Below are 27599 nucleotides of genomic sequence, written 5' to 3' on the forward strand. Positions count from 1 at the left end.
ATAGCGCTTCCTAAAGGTGACATTATCATGTTGCTTTTTCAAAACCTGTTCAAAACCCCAATACTGTGTCAGATTTAGAAAGCTCCATTCAAAGCCACAGAAGACTTACAGCTATTTTCACAGGTTGAGGAGTAAGTACTCCTCACGACAAGTAAACTAATCTACATGTGTAAAATCTGTGGAGTGCCCCTTTATACTTTTATCAAAATAGTCAATTCATTTTCTGTCGAGTAATTAATTAACTAATTATTTCAGCACTAGAATTAATCAAATGAAGTTATAGTGGGCAAGCTGAAATAAAGTGGGCAGGTTTCAGCCAGGTCTGAAAAAACAACTAAGTATGTTAATGTTAATAAATCTTTGAGATGCTTTATACAGAGGTACTACCACATTAAAAGACATTGAACATTAAACATAGGCAGACAGTTTCCCTTTGTTTATTTGGGCAATAGCAAATTTGATCAATAAGTACAAAATGATACCTAATGTTAGAAAATCTTACAAACTCTAATTTGCATGGCATTTTGAAAATATTCTTTAGAACCATCATCAAATCTTTTCACAAAGCACCCCCTGTAAAAATGACAAATTGTTCAGAATTCATGATTCACAGCACGTATCTCTTAATAAAACTGATTTGTAAAAGGGTTTAGTGAGAGCTAAGAGGACAGCTAAGATGACTTTGTTCTGTGCTATGTACAATATCATTCAGACTTTTTAATTAATAACAAAACTGTAATCCTTGTATCAAAGGATAATAACATTTGCTTGAATCACATGATTAGTCTGAAAAGATTCATTTCAGAAAAGTCCTGAGCTATGTTGGTACATTTTCCTTATCAACAATTAACAGTAAAAATATTAAATATGTACAGTATGAATTCCCTCATATAAACCATGCCAGCAAAAACATGCTATCTGAAAATAGGAGAAAAAATCCTCTAAGAACTATGAAGTTAAGTAAACTATTAAAACAGCTCTGTAATTTGGTATTAACACTTTTAGTATTGCTTGGTCATTATATTATTAATTCTCAAATTAGCTTAAAAGTTATTATTCTTGAAAATGTCTGATATTTCAGAAAACAAAACAAAAAAAACAACACACAGTAGAACATTAAGCATGACCTTCAGCTGCAAGAAAGTTAAACTAAAAATAATTGCACTTAGTTAATTATGAGCGAACAGTTGCACATGCTGCATAACCTTCAAAAATGAGAGACCTCTGTCATTGTGCCTCAGTCCATCAATTGACTATTTGCGAAGTCCTGTGCTCCTTACTTATCATTGCTACACCTGTCAAGCTTTTTAATTCTCACACAGGACATAATGCCATTTACAATTATGTCTGTGGCAGATTTACCACTCGATATTCTTCATTATTTTTTGAAACAGTGGGTCTTTGATTTCAGGCAGAGGTAGACAAATGCAGCTTTAAATTTCTAGCCAGGAACCGTCAATTTTGCAGCTGAAATGATAACTTTTGATGACAGATTTTATCAGCTGTAGCTACCTAGCTAGATAGGCTTTTAGGATGAGGACTAACCAGTGTGTTCAGCAAAAGCGATGCAATCTCAGGTAAAGTTGCTGGAGCGTAAATTTACCCAATCAAAGTAAGATCAGGATAGAGTGGCTAATGTTACCCTAAAGTCTAGTAGCATACAGAACCACCTTCCACACAGTGGGTAAATAATAGATAGTTATGTGCTAGTTGTGAAGGTAGCTTTTTTTGTAACCTGTAACCCCACAAATTAATGTCACTCTGCTTGGTTACTACTGCAGGTCGTATGCTAGTTAGCCAGACGTGCTAACAGCTGCAGCTTACATTGGAGCAGATAAACACCCACTTTCATTTAGTTTTGAATTTTTGCCTTTGATTTTGGAAAAGCTAAAAAAATATTTGACCATCCAAACTCTGTATACAGAGTATCACATTTACGTACCACAGCCTCATGCACCCCCTGTGGAGAAATCCAAAGCTTGACAGGCCTGCTGTGCCTAGTTACAATTGCTAAGCTATGATCAGACAATCGCTGTTCAGTGGAGGGGTTTAACAAACGATCAATTTTCAGTCAATCTGCTGTGACTGACATTCACCAGCTATTCCTGTTGTTTGAGTTCTTTGCAAGTGTCAGTTTCTTGACCTCCTTGAGGACATGATCAGCCATCTTCAACTTCTCCATGGCCTTGGCCAGCAGATCCTCTGGCATGTCCTCCCCACCTGCTCTCTCCTGGGACTCGGACACTTTGCTCAGGAGCTCACTCGTGTTTTTCATCTCCAGAGCCACCTCAGTCTCAAGTTTCATGACGTCATCACCAGGTGCTCCGTCACTTCCAGCAACAGTTCTGGTATGCTGTCCCACCTGAGTACTGACTGAAGAGTTAGACAGCAGATCTCCAATGGAGGCCGACTTGGCTTTAATTGAGGGTTTGAGAGGAGTAATGGGCTCTGAGTGCCGAAAGGGAGAGACCTTTGGTCTAACTTCAGGCTTGGGTGCAACTTGTGCTGGCTTTAAACTAATCTCGTCCTCGCTGGCATCCAACACATCCAAACCAGCGTGGCTTCCTCTCAATGCAGCTGTGGAAGCCGCCAGTGTGTCTTCACTCCCAGAGCCTTCACTGTCGTCGTCTGAGTGCTGGCCGCTATCTACAGATTTCTCCTCTGCCTTCTTTTTCTTCTCCCCAGGCAAATGGGAGAGCAGTGGACTCAGACTGAGGCTGTCTGCCACAGGGTCATTCAGAGAGACCACCACTGTGGGGACTTCACTCTTAGGTAGTGCCTCTTCTGCTTGGAGAGAGGTATCTGAGGCTGTTTGCAGACATGAAGTAGGGTCTTCTCCTTCATGAGTTCCAGTTGTGTTGTCTTCTGTGTGCGTGTTGGGTTCATGCAATTCTGAGGGCTTTTTCTTGGGGGTTAGAGGGCTCTTTCTAGGCAGCTCTGTGGACACTGATATAAGTGAAACAGGCATTTGTGGCTCATTGTTGGATGCCTTGTTTATGCCACTGCTTATTGTTTCCCCTGATTCTTCTTCACAAACCTGTTCTTCTGTGCTTGGAGTTTTATCATCTCTGACACTGGGTAGAGGTTCATCTATTTCCATAGGTGTTACAGTCATCTCCTTCTTATTGTCTCCTTCCTTCTCCTTATTCTCATCGGTTGTGACTTGAACCTCTTGGTTTGGCTCCACAGTAGGAAGGGAGGGTTTCTTCCCCTTGGATGGAGGGGTAGGAGGGTGGGAGTTTGGCCTGGACTGCGAGGCCTCTTCAGGATCATTTGTGGAATTGCTCATGGGCTTGTTGGGAGGGGTTGGTGGTGGCTCTGTCTTCTTCTTGGCTTCAGGACTCTTTTCAGACATCTTCTCAGTTTTAGCCCCTTCTGTAGCCTCTTCAACAGGAGACGCACAGGGCTTGGCTTCTTTACATGGGGGCATAGGCGGCTTCAGAACCTTAAAAACATGAAATCATATTTTATATGCCATGTAATCCAAACAGAAAGACATAAACAAATATTCCTGCCTTTTATGATAAGGCATATACAGTATTATACAGACCTTCTTCTCTGAGCTATTGTCCTTCTCAGGTTCCTCCTCAGGTGTTGAAATGGGTTTAGCCTCTTTGATAGGAGGCATGGGAGGTTTGATGACCTTTTTCTGTGGACTGCCCTCTGACTCAGTCTGAGCCTCCTCCTCAGCACTTGGTTCCACATGTTTGTCTGCAACTTCCCTGGCATTGGACGGAGGCATGAGTACTTTTTTGGCCTCTTTGGGGGTCTCAGTGCCATCAACAGTGGCCTTATGGGTCCCATTAGGCATTGTGGCATCCTCAAGATCAAGATCCAAACGCAGGATACCATCAGATGACACATCAGCTACCTAGAGGGCAAGACATTTAATAGAATTAAAATCTGGTACACTATAAATTTTCAGTAAAAGCTGTTATACAAACATGGCTGGTTACTAATAAAGGCCAAGGTAAAACAATTACTGACGGGGCTTGGAATTAACTACACTATAATGTCTAACATAGTAAACACAGGATAATGTTTCCACAACACTAATTCCATCATTTTAACAACATAATCCAGTCATACTAACCATTCTGCTGTTCTGAGTTTCTCTTTTTAACAGAAATACTGTTTTCATTCATTAATTCATTTCAGTCGTTTCTACATTGCAGTTTTTTCGTTCACTGTTCAGCTAATGTCAATATAACTCAACACTGTTAAGATATTTCACATTAAAAGCCTATCAGGAAGGAAAAGTATAATGGATGTGCCAAGTTTCATTATTCATAGCCTCACAGTGACTAAAAATGCCCTTGTAGAAGCAACTGGAATTAAGTAGTGAAAAACAAAAATACTTCTGATTAATACTTCTGAAGTAACATTTAGTCTTCCCTCTTTGCAGTCAAATGTCAATGTGTTTTTTTTAATAATTAAATTGTTTGATTGACAGCAGCTGGCAGTGTCAGCGATAGACAAAGTAAACAAACTTGTGCTGTAGCCTCCCTCCGGTCTTAAGTCTTGGCTCATGCAAATAGTGAAGTTCAATGACGTGAACATTGTCAACAAGCAACAGGTGCGCTCTCTCCAGCACCAAACAGGAAGCAGCAAACCGAGTAGTTATTGTTATGGCTGAAAAAATTCAAATCAAACTCAAATGCCATCCCATACACACATGATAGACGGTGAATTAACAGTGTTATGAGTCTGTGTTTAATTTGGCGTTTATCTGACCCACCAACCAGCACATATTTTAGTGAGAAATTGTAATTTTTGCAACGGTTCACCTCTCATTCCCACAATTTTCTCCCACTAAAATAGCACAGCTAACCAACAGAGGCTGGTAGCGAGTTGAGGCAACAAAATCCAAGATGTAAAGTTTGTACAAAAATACACTTTAGTTTTATGGATTATGTTGATGCTGAATTTACTGGACTGCTGTAAGTTATTGGTTTGATTAATGGTTTACAGCCTAATAATGTGTGATTGATTACTGACGGTGGATGATTGTACTCAGTTTCTAACAGTAGTATGTAGTAAATGGTTGCTCTTTGTGTGCGTATTTTTAAACTACTTTCCTAACATGATGTGCTTGATGGTTTTATTAATGGCTCCTGATGAAACTTGAAAGCTCAGCATTCTCGTTGCCCCTTTTTATAAGTCACATTAACATTTATTCTCCCAGAAAAAGTTTTCTCTGTATAATATGACCTCTTCTTTCTGTCAGTAGCTGTGTGTCCGCAGTGTATTTACTAGTTTTTCACACATGATTTCTAGGCCAGTTGGAGGAGTGAAACCTGTGATTTTCTGCCTTTGTATAATTATCCAGGCTGCTGCTGTTTCTACAGTATTTCATGCAGTTTGCAGGGTTTCCAAACAGAAATACTCCAACATCCAGTAGCTGAAAGTGCTGTGTCCAGATAGTTAATGGTTGAAAGTGGTTTCTGTGAGCAGCTGTATAAACTGTGTAATGTTTTTAAGTTGTAAAAATACCTTGTTTTCCCATGCATCCTGAAAAACCTGGAAATTTAAGATTTTTTTTCAAGTTCAGGACAACACCTTTTGAAATGTGAGCTGATATGATCCAAGAAATATTAAGCCCCCCAAAATTTTATTTGTAAAAAAAAAAAGTTTTTAAATGAGAATGGAATAGGAACAATCAGCGTGTAGTGTCTGCGTGTATAAATGAATGAATGAATGAATGAATGAATTTACATTTTATTTTATGGCTGAACAAACCACTGCACACACAAGGGCAGCTGTGGCCAAAAACGACTTCTGTTTCTGCTCCATTGTTCAACAGTTTTTCTTCTCGTAAATTTCCACCAGGAGCAGGATGGGAAATAATTTCAAAAGGAATCTAGTTGTAGTGTTGCAAACAGTGACCCTGCAAGATCCCCAAGCTTTGCAAAATCTTAAAGTCTGTGACTAAGAACTCAGTGACTTATGACACATTGTCTTAAGTCTTCTACACATCTTTTCAAAGTCTTCTAGTGTATGGTAGGCATGGTATGGTATGGTGGGCAGACAGTGTGTTGTTAGCAGGAGCGTTAAAGAGTAAGGACCACACCAGCATCTAACAGCAAGTATTTGCAGGTATGCTAACATGCTGTTCAATGTGCTGCAGCTGAGCAGCTAATTAGCTATCAAGAGTGCAAACTGATGTCAGCAGTGCACTTTTCCCCAGTGAATGTTTGTTTGGTGGCTTGTTCAACAAGCTAAGGTGCAGCAAAAGACGTGTGTTAATGTTGTAAGTTAGATAAGAGGGAGACTTTAGCAGGAAAGCTAATGTGGGTTGTTGCTTGTGTTGTGTAGCAGGATGCTGTCAGGCTTAGTGTGACCGTCTGCTCTAGCATGATGGAAGATGACATTGACATTATGGCTTTATGCAAGATTTGATTTGCTGTATGCAAACAAGTTTTCCATCTACGTAGATGGATAACTAATAACTAACGGTATTCTGTCAAATCAAAACTAGGGGGCAAAAAATATAGAAAATAGAAATTTCTCCCTTTTGGTTTCTGATTTTTTCTAAAAGGAGAACACAGGACAAGTACAGAGCAGATATGTATACTGTAGTGGCATAAAGGCCTGTCTCTAATAAAAGCCTCTTTCAAATAAAGGCCTGGTTTTCTCTGTAGTTCAGGTAAATAAAGGCCCCAGCAACTATTTGAGAATTTAAGGCATCTTGAGCTTTGAAATTCTGAAATCATCAACAGGAATGATTTATTTAAGTTTAGTCATTTAACAGACACTCTTATCAAGAATGACTTACAATAAGTGAGTAGAGAGGGGTTGCACACAGTCACAGTCACACCTACTGTGTGAACCAATAAGAAACCCATCCAAACATGGGATGACCAAGAAAACTCAACAGAGTTGAGATTCAAATCTAGACCTCAATAGAACTTTTAGGGCTAAAGCTAACCACAAAGTAACTTACACACAGATGAATGGATTCTCACATGCACACACACACAAACCTCTTTCATGTGTATCCTGGTCGGCGGCCGGCGGTTACGGTTCCCTTTGGGCCTTGTTCGAGTAACATGCTCTAAATTACTGCTTTCATCAACCTTCACCTGTGAAAACATTGAGCTCATTCATTCACCTTTTCACTGAGTCCATTTGAAGCTTTTAAAAGTTAAGCATGTATAATACTAAATAAAGATGTCACTGGCTGAAATGAAGATACCCATGATTCTGTGTGAGTAACACTGATGTTTACAGTACCTCATCAAAGATTTTGTTCTTTGCTCGATTGATGCCATCACTCACGGCTTTAATCCAAGCCTCCTTCTCCTCTGCAGTCTGAGCTTGGAACTTCACATCATGGACCTGTTAGTTACATAAAGCAGAGAAATAACTTGTTATTAAGTCCTAAATACATACTAGTTATTTTAAAATAGGTTAATCTCATGATCCAATCCTATGATTTTACCAAACCAAGCACTCTTTTTTACACCCATTTCTTTTAAATGTTTTGGGTTTTCTTAAAAAGACAATCCATTGTTATGGCATTTAGTTGAACTAATTGCCAAAAATGTCAACCTCATGGTGGCACTAGAGCTAAAGTCAGTGGATCACCAAAGTGATCAGGGCTCATTCTCTGGGGACCCTGAGTGTCTGTACAAAGTTTCATGGCAATCCATCCAGCAGTTGTTGAGTCAATTTGGGCCACAGTGGCCAACCAACTGACTGACACTGCCATCCCTAGAGCAATGCTGCCAGCATGGCTGAAAACAAGCTACTGATGGACTGAAATGAACAGAAACTGAAAATACAGTCTTATTCAATGTGCAGTAAGCCACTGAAAACATTTCTCCAGTAACCTTTTTTACAGAAGACATATTGTCATGTCACAGTAAGAAAAACGACAGAATCTGAAGAAACTTTTCCTGGTATTTCAGTAAAGTCTTCTATGTATTCTCCTATAAGGGCCTTTAACACTGTACTTTATGTAATATTACTAATTAAAACTACAACAACACTAATTTTCCCTCTCTAACATTCTGCCTCTTCAAACTAAACATTTCTGAGTATCTGAACTGGGGTAAAGCAGCCACAAATGGTTGGTTGTGGGACACACTGCTGCTGCTGCAGTGCTGCTTAAAGAAAATCTTTTTGTCTTTTTTGCATCATTCAGCCATGCAGGGACAGAGCTGAACAGGGTTACCCCGGAGAAACCAAGAGGCAGCCAAGTAGCTCTTCACATCCTGGTCAGGCCCACTCACTTCATTCACACTCAACAACCACAATAGAGTAGAAACTACCAACAGATTCAGGAGCTCAGAGTTTAACAAATAGCGGATTGTTTTAAACGCTAAATGATGGTATCTCGTGCTCTCTTGCAAAATAATCATTTGTCGCTACATTTCCCATTTTTTCATAATTACTTCCCTTTATTCAGTAGGTTACAAAGGAAAGGCATACATAAAACACTTGGTTTAGCCTCAGCTTTCATAAGGCTGCCAATAAAAACAATATGAAGGCCAAAAAAAAATTCTCCACTGATTCATTAAGACTGCACATGCTGCGTGTGGAGGATCAAACACTTACATGCACGTCATCTCAGTGACTACCAAATTTGTATGGCCTTTTATTAATGTCTTTATTAGGGTTATTGGTATCTCTATCAGTATTATCTCACCTTTATATCATGCTGTCACTATGTATCAAAAACACATTTCAGGTTCTTTAGCCAAAACCAGAGAGTACCTGAACTTTGTAGTTTTTCCAATCAGTAAAAACACCAGTGTGTCTAGACAGAGTGCAAGACACTGAAGGTTGCAGACTCAGTGACATTTGTGCACACTGGTGTTTGACTCATTTCTCAGCCTGGTCACTGCAGACTGGGGGAACATTAATATGTAATGTGCAATGCTGTATGTTTATGAAAAAGTATGTATACCTCCCACTCACTCACACACACACACAACTGAGCTGGGATCTATTCCAGAAAGCAGGTTTAACAAACTCTGAGTCTAACCCTGAACTCTGAGCTGATGAACCCTGAGATGGGAAACTCAGAGTTTTTGGTTCCAGAACAGCTGATCAGAATCAGTTCAATCAACTCTGAGTTAAGCATGTGCGTGATGAATGAAAAAAGTCATCATCAATGGAGCTCTGATACTATGATTCACCATGGCAACAAGTAAATAAAAGGCAGAGCCTCTATTTTAATCCAGTGGATGTAGGGATATGAATGTATGTGTATGCAGACTATACACATTAAACTTAAAAGAAAGAGCCTGAGTCAGTGAGGAAAACTGTCAATAAGTTAACACAATACAGTTTTATTCAGTGTTGTCTATTAATTCATTTTCACCAGAATTACATTTCCTTAATAATAATAAAGTGGAATCTGACTGTATCAGGCTGTAGCTACATTACAGTTTAAATATATTTGTTCAGCTTTAATCTGACTGGGACAAAATGAAAAATATAATTACAGATATAAAAAATATATAGATCAAAGACATAGAAACATGACTGTAAGCTAACAGTCTGATCCAGTAATAATGTGTTTGATGATTCGCACTTGAAAAGGTGTCAAGGTTAAAATGCAATAGATTTTACATTTTTAGACATCGGTTTGTATTTCAGCTCAACAGCATTTAGTGACTTTATTTAAGCTAAAAAAATTTAAACATTGTCACTGAAATGCTGTTAAAACACATTCAGATTATGCACCCTAGTTAAAAAAAACTCACTTTAAAACTACATTCTGCATCACAATCCTGCTCAGTCAGAAAAATTAACATATAATCTCCAATATTATAGGAATGATGTTCCATCAGTGCGAACAATCACATCATGAGTGACAGAGATAATTATTCATCGATCCCACATGTTTAAAGCTTCATACCGATTTTGAAAATTTAAACTGAGATTACACATTATGTGCAATAAACATTGCACACAGCTGTCTTGTGCACAGAGTCACAGTGTATATATATATATATATATAAAAAGAACCTCCACTCACAAAACAAGACATGCAGAGGTTTTATTCTGAGCTCACGCTGTGCAGTATTTCAATATGAGAAAAAAAACGCTGTTCAAAGAAACAACTGATAGCACTTAAAAGCAGTAACTATGGACATTCCTTGAGTAACAAACCAGTTAATTAAACTACACTAACCAGGATTTTGATTCTGACAGACAGTAAACCTCCGCTAATTAATGTGCTTTGATGCACACTTTGATACGGACTGAATGAATGAGGAAATGAAACAGTGCGTCTGGCTCGGTAAGAGGAGAGAGAGAGAAACTCAGGGTTTGTTGAAGAAAACCTGCCAGTGTACAGGTTATGTTCAGAGTTTAAGTTACTTCTCTTTCTGGAACTGAAAAGTTGAGTTGAGTTTCCCTCAACTGAGAGTGTTCACTAATCCACTAAACCCGCTCTCTGGAATACACCTGACCACATTGTAGAATTGCACATACAATGTGCAATGGTCATGTTTTTTCTGATATAATCAGGAAAAATGTGATCACAGAATAAGCAAACAAGCCAACAAATGTGTCCAAGCATCCAAAGACAACTCTTGATACTTGATGCTTTTCCATACTGTACCAAATCTTAATACAAAGCTGTTGAGGTTTAATAACTACTGGTATTGATACCAAAGAGTATTCTATCATCTAATCCCTTTAGCAAATGTCATCAGTACTGCAACACTGCGTGGGAATAGAAGGGGTGTGAAGGTAGGAAAGGCTTGTGGTATAACTTGAGAGTTCACTCTAGCAGGTTAAATATAGGTCTTGAAATGTGTTAAGATGCCCTTGTGCAAGGCACTTAACTCCCAACAGCTCTAGTGGAGCTGCCAGCAGGTAAAACTGTGGCAGGCTTTCCTGCAGTAGCTGTTGTGTGAGGGTGTTACTGAAAAAAACATTTGTGCTTATTACTTAACCTGGGTAAATCCTTTTTATTTAGGAAATATTCACTTCATTTGTTAGAGCCAGTGCAAAAATATTAATGCTAACCGCAATGAGGAAGTCAGCCCCACTTACAACAGCTCACAGCATGACTGAAACTGTGCTGAAGGTGTTATAGTGAGAAGTACTGAGAAAACAGACCAGCCATCTCATATTTCAGTATGTCCATATGTCCACAATCTAAATTATGACAAGACTGATGTGCTAACCTACAGCAGATGGCTGCTGTAAGAGCTGACATCTGAATGATGGCAGAGATCTGCAGATAAAGATTACTAAATACCACACATCCTTTTAAGCAAGCTTATGTAACCTTTGGAATAAAAAAAAAAACTGATGCAATCTATGTAAAGCTTGCAACAATTAGCTACCATAAGCATAAACATACAAAGTACTACTGTAACAGGAAAACCCCTGAGTGTAGTTAATTGAGTAAAAGAGTGTTTTATTAGGGGTCCAAGCAGCTATTGTATCTGTTAAGATTATTATTATTCTTATTCTTGTGCCCTAAAAGTATCTCAGTCTCAGAAACCATAAGAGCTACAGTTCTCAAACTTGGCAGATAGGTTGGAAATCTCACCCACTACTGAGACAAAAAATATAGGCTACTGATTAGCCAGATAGTGGCACTGTAACAATGAACTTTTGGCCTATAACTTCTGAACCCTAAGTCTCACAAACAACTCTTTTCCTGGATTCTTTGGGTGCAGACAAATTTATCCACATAAGCCACGCCCATTTGCACCTAGATATATTTTCCACCATTTACAATTTTGTCCAAATCTGTTTTTTCACTATTCCTCCTAAAAATGTTGAGCAATCAGCATCAAATTTGGCACATCAATTTGGCAAAGACTGCCCTTTGTGCTTGGACCCTGTTCATTGCCGCTTGCGACTATATTTAAGGGTCCAAGCAGAGAAGCTGCCGGAACCCTATTGTATCTGTTAGGATTATTATTATTATTATCATTATTGTGCCCTAAAGGTATCTGGGTCTCACACACCGTAATAGCTACAGCTCCCAAACTTGGCAGATAGGTTGGAAATCTCACCCACTACTCAGAAAAATAAAATTGTTTTTCAAATGGGGTTCAGATTGATTGAATGGTGAGTTGGCAGTGATATTCAATGTCTTGCTGTAATTTGTACTGTATGCATAACATTTTCTATTTCATCAATTTTTTTTTTTTAAATTTCACTAAAATATTTGATAATACACCCAAAACCAGGAGAATTTTTTTCAGAATTTTCTCACCAACATTTTGACTGTAGTAAGCATTTAACCAGACAAAAATACTCCAGTTTTGCATGTATGATGTCATTGCCTCAACTTGTGAGAAGGGCTGTGGAAAGCCATGACTCAGGGGTGCTGTCAGTGAGTCACCTTCTCTGGAGCTCCAAAGGTCCAGGGTTTGAATCCATATGTGGCCAATTAAACTTGCCAACCATGTGACAATTTATGCATGTGGCATGTTTTGAAATTCCTCTGAAGGTCATACTAAGTGGAACACTGCCCTTTGTGCTTGGACCCCGTTCACTGCCGCATGGGGCTTCAAGTGTTTGCTTGTTAAGTCAAATTTTTATTTGAAAGATTAGGAATGTGTTATTTCCTTTTCAGAAGTACGTAGTCTTGCTTAAAGGTAAATACAACATTGACATATTGTCACCTCATAAAGTCAATATGGTGAACATGTTAACACACTATTGCTTATTTATACATCCAGCAGACACAGATTAACATTAGCATTCATTTAGAGTCATGTTTCTGGCCACTTGATGAATGTCTGACATCTACTCTTTTAGCTCTGTTTTGGTCTCCACCAACTCTTGAGAAAATATCTGGTACTTAAGCTGTTAAATGCTCTACTATGTTCACCAGCAAGGTGCTAACTGTGTCTGTCTGCTGTCTGGTGCTGGGCAGTTAGTGTACAGTGTGTTTATCAAAGCTTTTTCACTGAAAACAACTGCCTGCTGCTGTGGTGGGAAATGAGGTTGATGAGAGCTGGGAGACTGAACCAAAATAGTTAAGTTACAGGTTATAAAACCAAAACAAGGATAAATGTGCTGACACCAAACCCCAGAGCTAAGGGGAACTGCAGAGCTGGGTGATAATTCTCTGTGGGTTTTTTTATTTACTAAAGGGTAGGACAAAAACAGCAGAAGACAATTTTTGTGAGTATATGTTACCCCATGCTAGCATTAGCATCACAAAAAGGGTAAATAAATCCCGCTTAATTTCTAAAGAACCTTTAGTCACACTTTTTGTTGCAGTGGCATTGCAGTGATTTCTCTATGAGCTTCACACTCCAATCAGCTTTCACCAGCCTGATTTAAATCCTCTGCACACCTTCAGTCAGTGTTTGGCTAGCTCTGCTTACCCTCATCCTCTACTTGCTAAACACATATTTTCACCCTGACAGGAGTCGTCAATTTTTTCCAAACCTTTATCATGTTGCACTTTACATTTACACAAAGTTCCCCTTTGACCAAAAACATCTCTCAGCTCACCTTATTTCCAGACTTGGGTGATCGAATCAGTATCAGTCTGTGTTTCTTACTGAAGGGGCTCTTCAATTCATGACATTTATCATAGTTTTCCAGGTTAAACCTCTCTAAGCATTTCTGCAGGTCCTGCAACACAAAGAACAGTTACATTATCTGTTAATTTGTAATTCCAATTAAAGGATAAAGCTGACATCATTTAGCTTTTTATTAACATCAACAAATCCCACAAGGAGAGCAAAACCGATAACCTACTGATCAGAGCTGTAATGTCTATGTAGTCACAGTCTGATATAGTTATTTATTCTGAAACAATTCTGTGACTATTATCTCTCTGTAGAGCTCTCTCTGATTTTTGAAACCACAATAGGAAATAACATTACAACAGCCGACACTGCAAATTAATGAGTGCCGAATTTGTAGGAGGACATGATTAACAGCAGAAATGTTGTACCTCATTTTCATATACCACAATTTCTGTCTTCTCCACATGGATGTAGCGGTCCTTATAGCTCGCCAACAGCCTAGGGGGGGCCTTCTTCACCCAGCCAGCCTTACCCAGAAACTTTGGCACTTTACACTGGGCTGGGTCCTCTTTCGCACCCTGCAATAATACAGAGGAAGGAAATCACACTTTAAAACACATGTCAGAGTGCAAGCAGACTGTGTGTTATCACTTTCACTTTGCCATTGTTACTAATTGGTACTGCACAGTGTGCCTGTATGAGAAAAGACGCGAGGTACTCAAAGTTTGATAGTGAACTATACCAGCATATTATGAAATCTGTGCTTTTTTATTATGTATACCGTATTCCCTCAAATAGTGGCCTTTATTTACCTCAGCTGCAGGGGTACAAGGCCTTTTTTGGTAGCAGGCTTAGAGAGAGGCCTTTATTTCTAATCCCCTCTGTTTATAAGTATATTTGCTCATATTTTAGTACGAAGCCTTCTTTTTTTTTCAATCTGCTTCTGTTAGTTCCGTTAAATGTTTGTTACTGCATTACAGGTAATCCACTTACTCCGACATGCAGAACAATAATTGTAGTGCTTGAGTTCCACCCAGATCGTTTTGGCAGTGCACCACTTAGCTGTAGCATGCAGGTAGCATGCTTATGGATGTGTGCTTGCCGGCTTAGCCAAGTTACCCTGGTTACCCTGGTTATCCATGCTCACGTAGTGTCGCTGCCATCATTATTATTAAAATATGTGCTGTTATCCCCGTATTTAAATTATATTGTGTCTCCTAGGTCCCCCTCCCTTCTCTTTGACAGTCAGCTAGAGGGCTACACATGTACTCAAAGAACTGGACTTACATCCAGGTAACTACTATTTATGCTTAACAGGCACGCACACATTATGTAACAGGCACCAGGAGTTTATCCACAGTTGTTTTTTCCCCCGGCCTGTTTTGAGGCCGGCCTTTATTTGTTCATGTTGTCAACACCCCCGGACATTATCAGAGATCCGGCTTTTAACTGACTACCATCTTTTATTTGAGGAAATACAGTATTCCAAATTCATTAACAGCTAAAAGGCATTTATTTTTATTACAGACTTTAGCCAGGTTTCCTTTCAAAGTTGAACCAAAATAACATAATATTGGCCAGAGAGAATGTGAATTAACATGCACCCACTACCGTTATGTGAATATTAGGAAATGGTTCATCAAGATAAACACCTGGTGGCTCTAATTCTCCAGTCGGTGCCATTAAAACACTGCAGACGAAGAGGGCACAACAAGATGACATAATTAAGAGTGCCAGTCAAAGCTCAAACAGTGAAAAACAATGTAGAAAACATGATGGAAATATGACATCAGTGTGTCGACTGGCCAAATGAACCTGTCAGAGCGCCTCAGGGCAAACATTTGCTGTTGGGCCTCTAATGAACCCCTGAATTTTATCTAGGAACATACACCATCTGAGTCCAATATAACTTAAAATAGTTACCCAGGGGCCTGGTAGTGGGCAATTTTGTTTATCCAGCCATGCAGCTTACATAGAAGACAACAGATGTTTTATGTGGCAGTGTGTGTTGCACTTTACACTGACAGTGTTGACTGATGTCACATTAATTGTTGCACTACACAAATAATGTTACGGGTGAGTAAGTATGTGTGACAAAGTATTATAATTTAAATTACTTATCTGAAGGAAATCAGTCTATAAATAACCATGACTTCTTCCTGTTTTCATAAGTTATTCCCATAAAATAAACAACTGAATACTTTCATGTTTAAAAATGAGTATCCCTGTGGTCTGGGGAAGTGTGATCAATCATTTCCTCAATTTTAAGCGGAAGTTGCTCTTTATTCACAAAAAAAGCTTCTTCATACCTATCCTGATTCTACATGTTCTACTGTAAGTGACTAAGGAAATGCACCTATACTGACGCTGTGCAGAAAGCGAGAAAAGCTCAAGTTCTGCTTACAGTATGGTGTCATTGCAAAACTTGTTTACTGTTAAGAGAACTTGGTCTGAGACATCGTCTCAACAGCATATTTCATTTTATCAGACCTTTTCATTTCTGCCCTCTTTTCTGAAAACACCCGCAGCTTCTGACACATTCTGTGCTCATCTCAGACTGTATCACCGTTGTGCTTTGCTCATGTTTTGTTTTTCCCCACAGATGGATAGTGAGTGATAGCATATCACTGTTGTTTACAAAGCAGCCCAAAAATGGCAATATCAGGGCATAAACTACAGAGCATGACAGCAGCAGTTTCAAGGCAACACAACCACTTGTGCAATTTATAAGAATTCATCAAATAAAAATAAAGAGAACTGAAACACTTAACATTCATATTGAAAATGTGCAGACTGCAACAAAGTTCCACCAGTACATTCTATACATACTTTCGAAACTACGTCAGTGTGATTTGGGAATGAAAAGAAAATGTTCACAACAGTTAGGCCTACACTATTCCAACTTTACGGAAAAGAGATTAAAACATCCAAACTTCTAAAACCACTCCTCCACTTTATACCACTTCTACACTGTCTGTATGTACTGTTTCTGACACTTTTTTTTGCCAAAACATCGCTAAATACAAGGCTGACATTTGACACTAGAAGGGCTAGCTGTGTACGTTAGCAACCAGCCTAAGCTAATGTACTTGTATATAACAAACGTGAAGCTAAATACACTAGTGACAGCAAAGTTCAAATTCTCATGAAACACAAAAGAAACACAATTCTTCATGCATTTCCACAGACTGAATTTGGCACTTATTTTACCCATACATAGTAACGAAAAATTCTCTAATCTGTTGTAAAGATCTGTGAACACATTTTACAGTATAATCAGATATAACGTTAGCAGTTTTCAGGAAAAACATTAACATCTCAAGCCACTCTCTAGCATAATCCACTTCCACTTATGATTATCAATATGCTCAGAACATTTTTACTTTAGCCAAAATATGTCTAATGCTAGGCTTACACTAGCATGAATAGCTTCTTATATTAGCAAGCAACATAAGCTAATGTTGCTGCAAGCTAAGCTAGCTATGCCCTTATGACAGAAGGTTTGAATTTTCATTTTTTTAAAAACACATTGATTTTGGAAGTTCGTTGAATTATCAAGGAGAACTGTAAAGATATTTTCCAATGTCACTTATGTATAAAAAATACCTGTAACTCTCCAAACCACTCTCTACCCTGCTGTAAAATCCAGCTAGAACCAGCTTCAAACCTTAGCTGGTCATTAGCTGGTCTTGCTGGATTTACCTGGTGGGTAACACAACCCACTTCTGTTCATCCTTATCCGTATCCTATCCATATTCTTAAAACATTTTTATAACATATATATATATATATATATATATATATATGTTATAAAAATGTTTTTGACAAAATATGGCCAAAAGCAAGGTTCATATTTTTTTTTTTACATTAGTGTGGGCATACTAATGTAACTGTGATCGCAAAATATGAAAAGATAACTATTTTAGTATTAGTTAGCTCCTCACTAATATTACTGTGTATTTAGCCACTTTGGCTAACATATTTGAAGGAGTGGTTTAAGAAGTTTCTGTGGACATTAATATTTTTATCCAGAACTGAGTCACCATTGCAAACTATTGTAACCTGCTATGAATCCAAGTTGACTAGACAACAGCTGCCAACCTCTGCAAAATATAGACTTGGAACTACATACAGTATATAGACTAATGGCATTAGCTCTGTGTAAACCCAGATACTCCTTTTTCATGGGGACTAAAATACTAAGTGCAGGTGTCTGCAAAATTCACAGCCTTTGTTTCTGTTGGAGGAACTTCCACAGGATATCTTTTTTTCTTTTTTGGGATTAGGTGGGAGGTCACCTAACTGTTTTTCCACTTTCACTGTAACTGCAAGTGTGTCTCAGCTCGGTAAACAGCAGTGCAGCTGCAAAGAGAGGAAAGCCAAGCAGGGAGGGAAGACTTTCCAGACAGAAAGCGAGAAGGGCAAAAATAAAAAAGCTACCGTACTTTACAAAACCACTTCAAAATAATGTGATAATGCAACTTCTCCACAGAAAGACAAAGCAGCCTCACTGTGCAGCCCAGACGTTCACCCTTGGCCATAAAGTTGGCCTTGTCATATTCTGACATGATTGCACATGGAAAAAAATTGTTAGGGTTAGGTGGGACACTTCAGTACAGTGTAGCTCTGACCAAACCCTTACAACAGAGTGGCAGGGAGAGGTTTCCATTACACAGGGCTCAGCTGACGACTATAGCTCTGCACTGTGATATCAACTAGTAGCTTCAAGGGCTCCAATTTTGGACTCACACAGGAAGTATACTCTGCTCTGAAGCACAGACCTAACCATACCCTTTACCCAAAACTGCCCACAGACGTTTGTGTGATCTATTAACTGTCTTACTTGCGGTGTTGTGGTGAACGCTGAAACAGGCCAAACGTCATCAGCCATTGTGCAAATTAAAGTAACATGCACAGACAAATGGGTTTGTTAAAGCAGTTATAAAATTATTACGCAATGAAGCTACGGTATCTCTCTGCAAGCTGGGTCTTAAAATACAAGGAGAAAAAAAGCAGAGGGTTTTGTGGAAGAGGCACACCTTAGCAGACATGTGTTTCTGATGAAGTTTTAGGTCAGGGAGCATCTGGCATTCATTGATTTTCACGCTGACCTGCCCAGCTTGAACTCACCACAAGCCTTACTGGAGCACATTTTACCCCCACTAACCCCTTTCTGCTAAAGCTGGGAGAAGACAGTGTGGATGGACCAATATATTGTTTTGCTGGTATTAACGACCTGCTATTGGCTTTAAATAAAATATATAATAGAAGCCAATCAGTAATGTCTACAACATCTGCCTGGCAAAAGCTACACAAAAAAGTCTATAAAATCTGCAAAAGAAAAAAGTTCTGAATGTGAATTTCTGGCTTGAGAACGCTCAAATTTAAAAATGCTTCACTCCATTGTGGGGATTCCACTTCCTGTTTTGTGCCTTTACTGTCAATGTTGTCATGGCCAAATGTTCTGCAATAAATGACGAGAGTGTTCCAGACAGAACTACAGGGATGATAAAACTGTCCACACCCTCCCTCCTACACCCCTATCAGAAACAGATACAGGCGTATTCATTGCTCAACATTGCGTTGTGATTTTTAAAGGGTACGTTCATAATTTTTCCCAGTCTCTCTTAAACAACTGTCAGGAGCCCAAATGCACATTGAAACAGTTTTTTCTTGTAATCATTCATCCTGTTCACATTAGACATTAACAGATCACTTTCAAATGTGCTTGGGGGACAAAGTCCACAGTCCTCAGTTTGTGCAAAAATGTATTGAAAAGTTTATCTGAAGCTAATTTGAAGCTTCAGCTGTCTGAGTTCGTCATATCAAGTGGATATCTTCCAAAGTTGCAGCCTTTTTAGTGCATAATTCTTTCTTTCTGTTACTATCCCTCCACTGCAGCTCAACAGAGAAACACAGAGCAGACATGTTGTACTAAAGAGACTTTAACTTTGGAAGATATGCACTTAATTAGATTAATTTGGATGACTTCAGATAAAGATTTGATTACATTTTTACACAGAACAAGGACTGTGGACTTACTCTGAAAGAATATGAGGAAGGGGTTTATTAAGCATGAACAAGAGGAATAACAACAGCAAGCAAAACCTCTATCAATGTGCATATGATAAGGTTCCTGCTTTATACATCACACCAGTGAAAACTCATTTGACTGAACCAACATCACCCAGCAGACACCCCAAAGCTTCCTTTCACTGTGATGAAACATGAATAAACACAATACCTGTATCTATTTGACTCCATCCTAAATCTTTACTTATTTTCTGGGCTTAAGTGACCTGACTAATTCTTGGACTCTTCTTCACACACAGATGTGAGAAAACATTGTCAATGTGGTAAAGGGTTAACAAGTTAGGTGCAAGAAGGTAGCGCTGGTGTTTTTTTTCATGCTCAGGGAGGAAATCTATTTTTACAATGCTGTCATGGCCATGTGAGAACATTTATGCATATGTTGCACATTTACACCCATTTTATTCTTGTCATTGCAAAGTCTCACTACATAGCCTGGTGTCACTGAACACAATTAGTCAGTGTCAGATATAAATAGAGAATATATAGAGAATGTTTGGCATTTTTTTTCTTGAAATATGACTTAAATATGAATCAATTATCCAAATTGTTTCTGTCTATTTACTAACTGATTCATTGATTAACTGATTCAGCTCTACTTTCCATAGCTGCCCCAGCCAGAACAGAACACCAGGTCCAGCGTATAAAGAAGCAGTTTCGTAACAGACAAAATGAATACACCAAGAGAAGATCGGGAAAAGCAATGCCTGATCATGACTCACTTCCTGTATTTTGCCTTGGTCACCACAATTTATTTGTGTGTCACAGCCAAACAACGTGGAGTATGAAGATTCTGCTGAAAAGCCCCAAATTCCTAGATAAAGACTGAATCAGTCAGTATCCTTGCTCATCTTCCCTTTGACACAGAAGCTGCTGTAGAGGTTGCTAGGAGTACGTCACGTCGATTGTCTCTTCAACTGGGTAATCAGCCGTCAATGAGCACAAGCTATAAACACCACATTGACACATAGTGAATGTGTTAGTCAACACTTAACTATGATGTATGATTAACATTGATCCATAAGTCAATCAAAAGAAAATGAATCAACTATTTTGATAATCAAATCATTGTTTTAGTTTTTATGTGATGATTTAATGTTTTTCTTTGTCATACAGGATAGTAAACTGATTATCGTTGGGTTTTGGGCTGTTGGCCAGACAAAGTAAGATATATGATGATGTCATCTTTGACTTTGGGAAATTATAAAGGACGTTTTTCACTATTAATGGACATTTTACAGACAAAGCAATTAATCAATTGAGAAAATAATCAGCAGATTGATCATGAAAATAATCATTAGTTGCATCTCTACATTTTACACATGCAGAAGACACAAAACTACATGATCATTCATTTGGATTCATCTTTGTGTCCACCTGAATAATCTAAGTCCAATATTTGCTCTTTCTTTAGTTTCGACTCGACCAACTGCAGAGAACAATATGTCTCTTTAGCTGCTGAATGCTCCACTATGTTACCAGCATACTTTATCTGTCTGCTGTTTGGTGCTGAGCAGGCAGTGTAAGGTGGGTTTATCAGAATCAGAGATTTTTTCCCTGAAAACAGCTGCCTACCGCTGCTAGAAACCAGGTTGATGAGAGCTGTGAAACTGAACCACAACAGTAAAGTTATGGGATGTAAAACCAAAACAATGATCTGAAAGAGGCTGAAATGCTCTGCAGAGCTGAGGGGAACTACAGTGCTGGTGATAATTCTCTGTGGTTTCTCACTATGAGCAGGACATTTGACATCCCACTTAGTTACTTGATCACCTGTCAATATAAAAATATCAATTCATGTTAATCAGTTTCATGGGTTCCTGTTAGAGAAGGAGGAAACATTGTGTTTTAGGAACTGATGGATAGATACAAACACTGATATTAAGAAGAGAAAAAAGTGAGAAAGATGGAGAGGAATTAAGGACATAAGTAAGAAAAGCCTATGATCAAAGTCCTAATCCTAAACTAAATTCTTTTGCAGTAAGTAGAAGTTATGAAAATATCCTCCTGGAGAATATTTTCCGCATCTTTCAATCTTTTGAAGACTTTTTGTCCCAATAAGGACACAAATTCCAGAACACATACACGCATTCACTATTGAGGACTCTGTTGAGGACTTTTTCAAAAAGGCACTTTCCCAGAAATTGCCAGTGGTGCCCCAGTAAGATGATGCACACACACATCTATTATGTGGCAGCCTGGATAGCAGGACGATTATGAGAGAGGGTTAATTGTTTTCTGCCTGACACATAATGTGGCAGTCTGTTTCCTCTTCACTGAACGGGTCAGGCAGACACGTCACACTACGCACTGTAGGTCAGTGGGGTGGCGATTAAAGGACGACTCACAGAGCTGAGACAAATGACAATCGTGGAAGGGCCTCAGTGGTTTTGGGGACAAACGATAAAGAAGATAAGGCTGAATGTGAAGCAGAGCCAAACCACATAACAAAATTAAAAGATTTAAGCCAAACAGCTGTCAGTAGGCAGGCAGCCAAAAAATGAGTGTTCATATACTAACACACCTTTCAGTTATAAACACTTCCGAGCACTAGTGTCAGTTCAGTTTAGATATTAGAGCACTCTATCCAAACAAAAATAGTTTCAACATTATTAAAGTATTCAATTTCTCCTTATACTTTGTGTAAGCAAATAAAAACTATAATAACACTGCAACTATTGTGCACATTTTTTCCATTTTCAAAAGAAGATGAAACCATTTTTGGTGGAAACAGCATCTCAATTTAATTACTATTACTTATTTGGTGAATTACTGACTGGTGCGTCACAGCCCTGTATAACCTGGTTCAACAAGCCCACACAGAGCTGGTTAAGCTAGGTTAACACTTAACGTTAGGGAGGATCCATCATGCTATAAAGTTTGTATTTCACTCAGAAAATGTAAGCTAGTTAGCCTAGCTTGCTAACTTTAGTTACATGTTACTTTTTGTTTGTGTCATTTCAACACCTGCTGAGTCACACTCAATGTTATGTTCATCCTGCGTTATAGAAAAGAAGGGGGCTAGCTATAGCGTTAGCCGTTTCTCTTTCATGGGTCCAGCTGTGGTGATGGCAAACAACCAGACTGTCATATTTCACAGCTATGGGTTGTCCAGTAACCTCAGAACTTTGTATCCTATTTTGTGATTTGAATCATGATACGGAGTAACATAAGGACCATCAAATCAGAGATGGGACTATGCTACGGCTAACAATGTCACGTCCTCCACGTTCCGTTGGAATTGAAATAATATTACAAACTACCAATCAAATGACCAGTACTGACACTGTCTGTCAGAACCATAAATTCATGCCTCCTGGAGAACACTACTGTTGAGGGCACTATCACTGAAGAGAAATACATCACACTTAAATCTCTTCTTTTTGGTAATTTGTCCAAGTCCAAACAAACACCACAGATATACAGTATATACTGATTTCTTTAAAAGACAAACTCAGTTTGACTTCAAAATCCATGTTGCCTCACAGACGCCAGACTAAGACTGCAACTAATGATTATTTTGATTATCGATTAAACTGTTGATTATTTTCTCGATGAATCAATTAGTTGTTTGGGCCATAAAATGTCAGAAGATGGTGAAACATGCTGATCACCCACAGCCCAAGATGACATCCTCAAACGTTTCATTTTGTCCACAACCAAAAGATATTCAGTTTTTGAACATTCTTTTCTTAAAAAAAATACTCAAGAACAATTAATCAATAATCAAAATAATTGGTGATGAATTTAATAGTTGGCAACTAATCAATTCATCGACTAATCTTTGTAGCTTTGCTCCAGACAGCAATGTTGAGTACTGACATACTCTCACATCTCTCTCTCTCATCTGCTGGATCCTTTTCAGGCAGTTTCAGTCCCCTTGGCCCTCAACCATCCGCTTTCCGGGAATCCCCAGACAAACTGGTAAATTATTCAGGTTTAGGTTAAAAGGAAATGCACTAAAAATCTGTTTTATTCAAATATCACCGGTACTGCTTTTGATGTTACATATATGTCAATTCACCATGTGCAAAGTGTAGTGAGAGGGAGAGAGACTTTTTCTAACAGACTAAGCTGATTTAAACGTTTCACAGGAAAATCAAAAAGCTCAGGTTGCCAATATTATATGTTACAATGATGTCAACAGCTTAAAATGTCAATGCTGTGTGTCCATTTGATCTGAGGGCTGACGGGTGATGCTGAGTTGAAAAGGAAATGCGATGCAGGACTCGACTCTCCTCACTATCTGTCGCAAACATCTACTCGAATTCTGATTTTGACACAAAAAACATCCTCCAAGCCCATACACTGATAAATGCAATAACAGTGACCTCATAGTTTCGTTGTTCCAGTTTAAAGAGAAATTCTCATCATTCACTTACAAATGTGGGCATGTGACCGGTGTATTGCTTAATGTGTATTCCTGACATGCACTAAGCCTCTATTTATAACTTAAGCTCTACCTATATGGTAGAGGCTAATATATATAGTCATACCTCAACATATTCCACCCAGCAACATTTAATTTTGATGACGTCTGGTACAGTTGGCTCACTTTGCATCATTCTACGCCAACTCACTGTGTTTATGGTGGAACTAATAGTTTAAATGTGGGTTGTAGCTATTTGATGGTTTATAGCCTACATAGTCTGGACTGAAGAGTGACTCACGTGTGATACTAGGAAAAATATTTTAAAAAGAAAAGTAAAGCTGAGTTTGATTGCCAGATTGTGAGATTCTGGAGAATAGAACATATGGCAACCAAATAGGCCTAACAGTTTTGATCTGTTACAATCACTGGGCGGGGTACTGCAGGCTTAATGTTCGCAACAACTTCCCCACATGCTGTAGGTAGTATGACTCTACATGACTTCCTTTTTTCTAGTAAATTGGCTTCCTCAAAATCCTTAAGGCTTACAGTCCACCAAGTCTTAAATAACTGTACGTTTTGACTGTGTACGAGGCCTTTTCTGGTTTTAAAGCATCAAATAAGTTCTTTTTAACAGATGCCACAAATCAAACTGTGCATCTATAGTGTGTTTTGTGATGAGTTATAATCTCTCTGAACAACGTTCATACATACGTCAAATCAAAAAAAAAATCCTTGAATGTTATCAAAATATGAAACGTTATTAAGTTACGTATCTTAACACTTTTTCTGACACCGCTTTGAATTCGTCAAAGGTGAAATCCAAAGTATCTTTGATTTGCGGAATGACAATTTGTGTATTTGTGTCCTCTCCCACCCGTTACAGAGAAACTGACATAATACTCAACGCGGAATAGTGACTCATATAGGTGTTAAATGTGGGCTCAGATGATGCCGAACATACCAGAGCACTAATATGACCTATATTAGGTCTCACACTACGTTTAAACGTTATGCACTCACATCCACACTTAACCAAATAATAAATTGAATGATTTTTAAACGGAGCTCGTAGCACCGACCTCCTAACATTGTGGAATCTGACCAACAAGTTGATGCAACACGTTGACAGGTGGGCAGGTGCTTGTGCCAAATAATGTCGAGTGAAGATGACTGCAGCAGACAGCTCGTTATCGCTGTAAAAAACACACTAACTTCTTTCTCTCATATTTATAAGTATCACGAAAATATGGGTTCCAGTCCACACTGCCACCTTCTCTATGGGCCCAAACTTTGCTCTGATAAGTTGGTCGCGCCCGTGCAGAGTGCTTAAACTTCTGTAACGTTAGTTTATAACATCACATACTGAATGCCTGCTGAAACATTCACTTTCACGGAAATACCTCAAGTGCTATTTTATACTGTAGATAAAAACCAGGCGCCACACAGTGTGACTGACTACTCACATCTTCCATGATAAAGGAGCAGAATCCGTTATGTGAGAGCTCACGAGCCTAAAATCTCTCGACGTCGCCCTTATCCTCGCCAGAAACTGTTTACTTGTCCCCTGATGGTCGGCAACTGACACATTTCCAACAGCACGCTTAACTGAGGAGAATAAGGAACTGTGTAGTTTTATGACACCAAGGGTCGTCTCTTTTTCCTCTTTTGCCTCAGAGGAAAAAAAAAAAAGTTCGAAGAAAAAAGTTTGGTTTCCGGTTTAACTAAGTCCCTTTACTCTCTTCAATCTGTCGAGGAGGAGCCTGAGTCAGTGTGCATCATCTGAGGCATCCTAATTCAAACTCAGCACCAGAGCCGTAGGGCTAACGTATAGACTCAAGTTTTGCCGCTGTGCATGCATCGAGACGTGACTTTTTTCAGTGATGATCGACTAAATGCAACACAGCAGGCTGCGATCTGTTGCAGCTGCAGCATCCTCCGCAGAGTCACAGTGTGCTCCTCTCCTCCAAACATTACTGTGGAAATAACATTTCACCAAACACCAGGAAGTATGTTTCAGGGCGACACGTTGTAATTTTACTAGAACTTTTCACAGCCTTTACTTATTTTTAGCCACCTTATTTGCCTTTATGAGGGTCATACAGATTGATGAGCATTACGGCGCTGTGGCCCCTGGTATTGCTGCACTCAACACTTCCTGGTAGGTGTGGCCGCCGCTGGGCCTTTTGGTGACAGAGGGGATGTTGAAAACTTGAAATAAGGTCACAAAGACAAACCTTTATTACAAAATCACAGTAAAAGTGATTGTGCTTCTAATAAGGCACCCTTCATAAAAGGCTTATATGTTGTAACTATGTTCAATAGATCACTAACAAGCCATTATTAAGAATACATTTTGGAATCTAAGATTGTAAAAAATCCCTTTTGCTTTTGTTTATCTTTTCTTTATGGTAATAATGCAGTAATACATGTTAATCTGATGATAAATGCTGAATAAGTTGTTAATAGGTGTTTGCTCAGAGGATAACAGTCCAATCAGTTTTTATTTATGGCTTGTAAGTGAGCTGTAAAGCATCAGTAAATGGCTTGTTAACTACTGATGAAGCCATAAAATTACAACTAATACAAAGGGATACAGCAGCGGTTAATCTTAGAATGCCTCAACAACAAAACGATTGAGCACAGATTATAATAATATTAGCTGTGATAACAGTAGCACTTGATTTATTTATCTAAAATAATCTAAACTAAAAATAAATAACAGAAATAACCATAACAATGAAAACATCAGTAATTATCATTTCCATAAACACTTCCACTATCATCTTTTTAATAACTGTAATCCAATGAGATTGAGCAGAAATGTTCATAATCAAGAAACATCAGTGAAGTAAAGTAAGATGGTGAGATTTGACCAGTGATTTAATATCTCAGCTGATGTGTCAGTGACAGTGAATTCCACAGTTTGTGTCCAAAACTACAGAAAGCAGCTTCACTGCAAGTCAGGTTCAAGATTCATGTAAATTGTCACTATACAACACAGGATGGTACAATGAAATCTGATTGTAGCCTGTCCCACCCTACACACACAGACAATGCATAACAAATATTAAAATTAATTTAAATTATAATAGAATAGAACAATCAATTTGCCAATACAATAGAACAACATATATAAAAGTAGCACTAAAGAAGAAATAAAAAATGAAAAGTAATACATGGTTTAATATAAAAAATAATAAATATAAATGTAATATGCAAGTTTTAGTGCAAAAAAAAGCTTGAGGTAGCATTTTCATTTTGCTGTATCTAACTAGATAAAAGTCTTTTAGACATTCATCCCTTCGTACAATAATCTTAAAATTTATCCTAAAACTAAGTGGAACTGATCATGTAACATAAATGATATCATATTATACTAAAAGAAAAGGTCTGAGACAGTGTAGTAGGTACATCTTTTCCCTTTGGTCTTTTCTACCAATCATGAGGACCCTTTGATTTGTCATAAATTGATGTCAAAGAAGCTGTTTTCAAGGAAGTGAAGGGGGCTCTGGTTAACAACATTTGCCACTGTGTTGTGAAGTTTTGTGAACAGTCAGTACTGTGACCTTTATCAGTGTTTCGATGCTGCAAAAGGAATTGTATCACCAGATCAGTAGAGCTTCCTTCACTTGCTGTCTTTACACTTGTGCACTCTCGGTTTGAGATATTGC

General features: G+C 38.5%; 1 protein-coding gene across 1 annotated transcript; it reads right to left on the reverse strand.

Annotated features, from left to right (window-relative positions):
• Positions 1 to 421: 421 nt before the first annotated feature.
• Positions 422 to 25798, reverse strand: plekho2 (pleckstrin homology domain containing, family O member 2). Its single transcript, XM_067597154.1, has 7 exons — positions 25392 to 25798; positions 13895 to 14044; positions 13447 to 13569; positions 7234 to 7338; positions 6984 to 7082; positions 3551 to 3871; positions 422 to 3445 (listed from the first exon to the last, which is right to left on the reverse strand). The coding sequence occupies exons 1-7, from the start codon at positions 25398 to 25400 to the stop codon at positions 2093 to 2095; spliced, it is 2160 nt and encodes a 719-aa protein (XP_067453255.1). The 5' UTR covers positions 25401 to 25798; the 3' UTR covers positions 422 to 2092.
• Between the last annotated feature and the right edge of the window lie 1801 nt (positions 25799 to 27599).

This window comes from Thunnus thynnus, chromosome 1, assembly GCF_963924715.1.
Source record: "Thunnus thynnus chromosome 1, fThuThy2.1, whole genome shotgun sequence".
In the NCBI taxonomy this organism is placed as follows: Eukaryota; Metazoa; Chordata; class Actinopteri; order Scombriformes; family Scombridae; genus Thunnus; species Thunnus thynnus.

Excerpts from the sequence above, each read along its gene's own strand:
- plekho2 (XM_067597154.1), bottom strand. Across the intron at positions 3,872-6,983 it reads CCAGGATACACATGAAAGAG|GTAGCTGATGTGTCATCTGA; the intron begins GTTTGTGTGTGT and ends CTTGCCCTCTAG. Across the intron at positions 3,446-3,550 it reads ACAATAGCTCAGAGAAGAAG|GTTCTGAAGCCGCCTATGCC; the intron begins GTCTGTATAATA and ends CATGTTTTTAAG.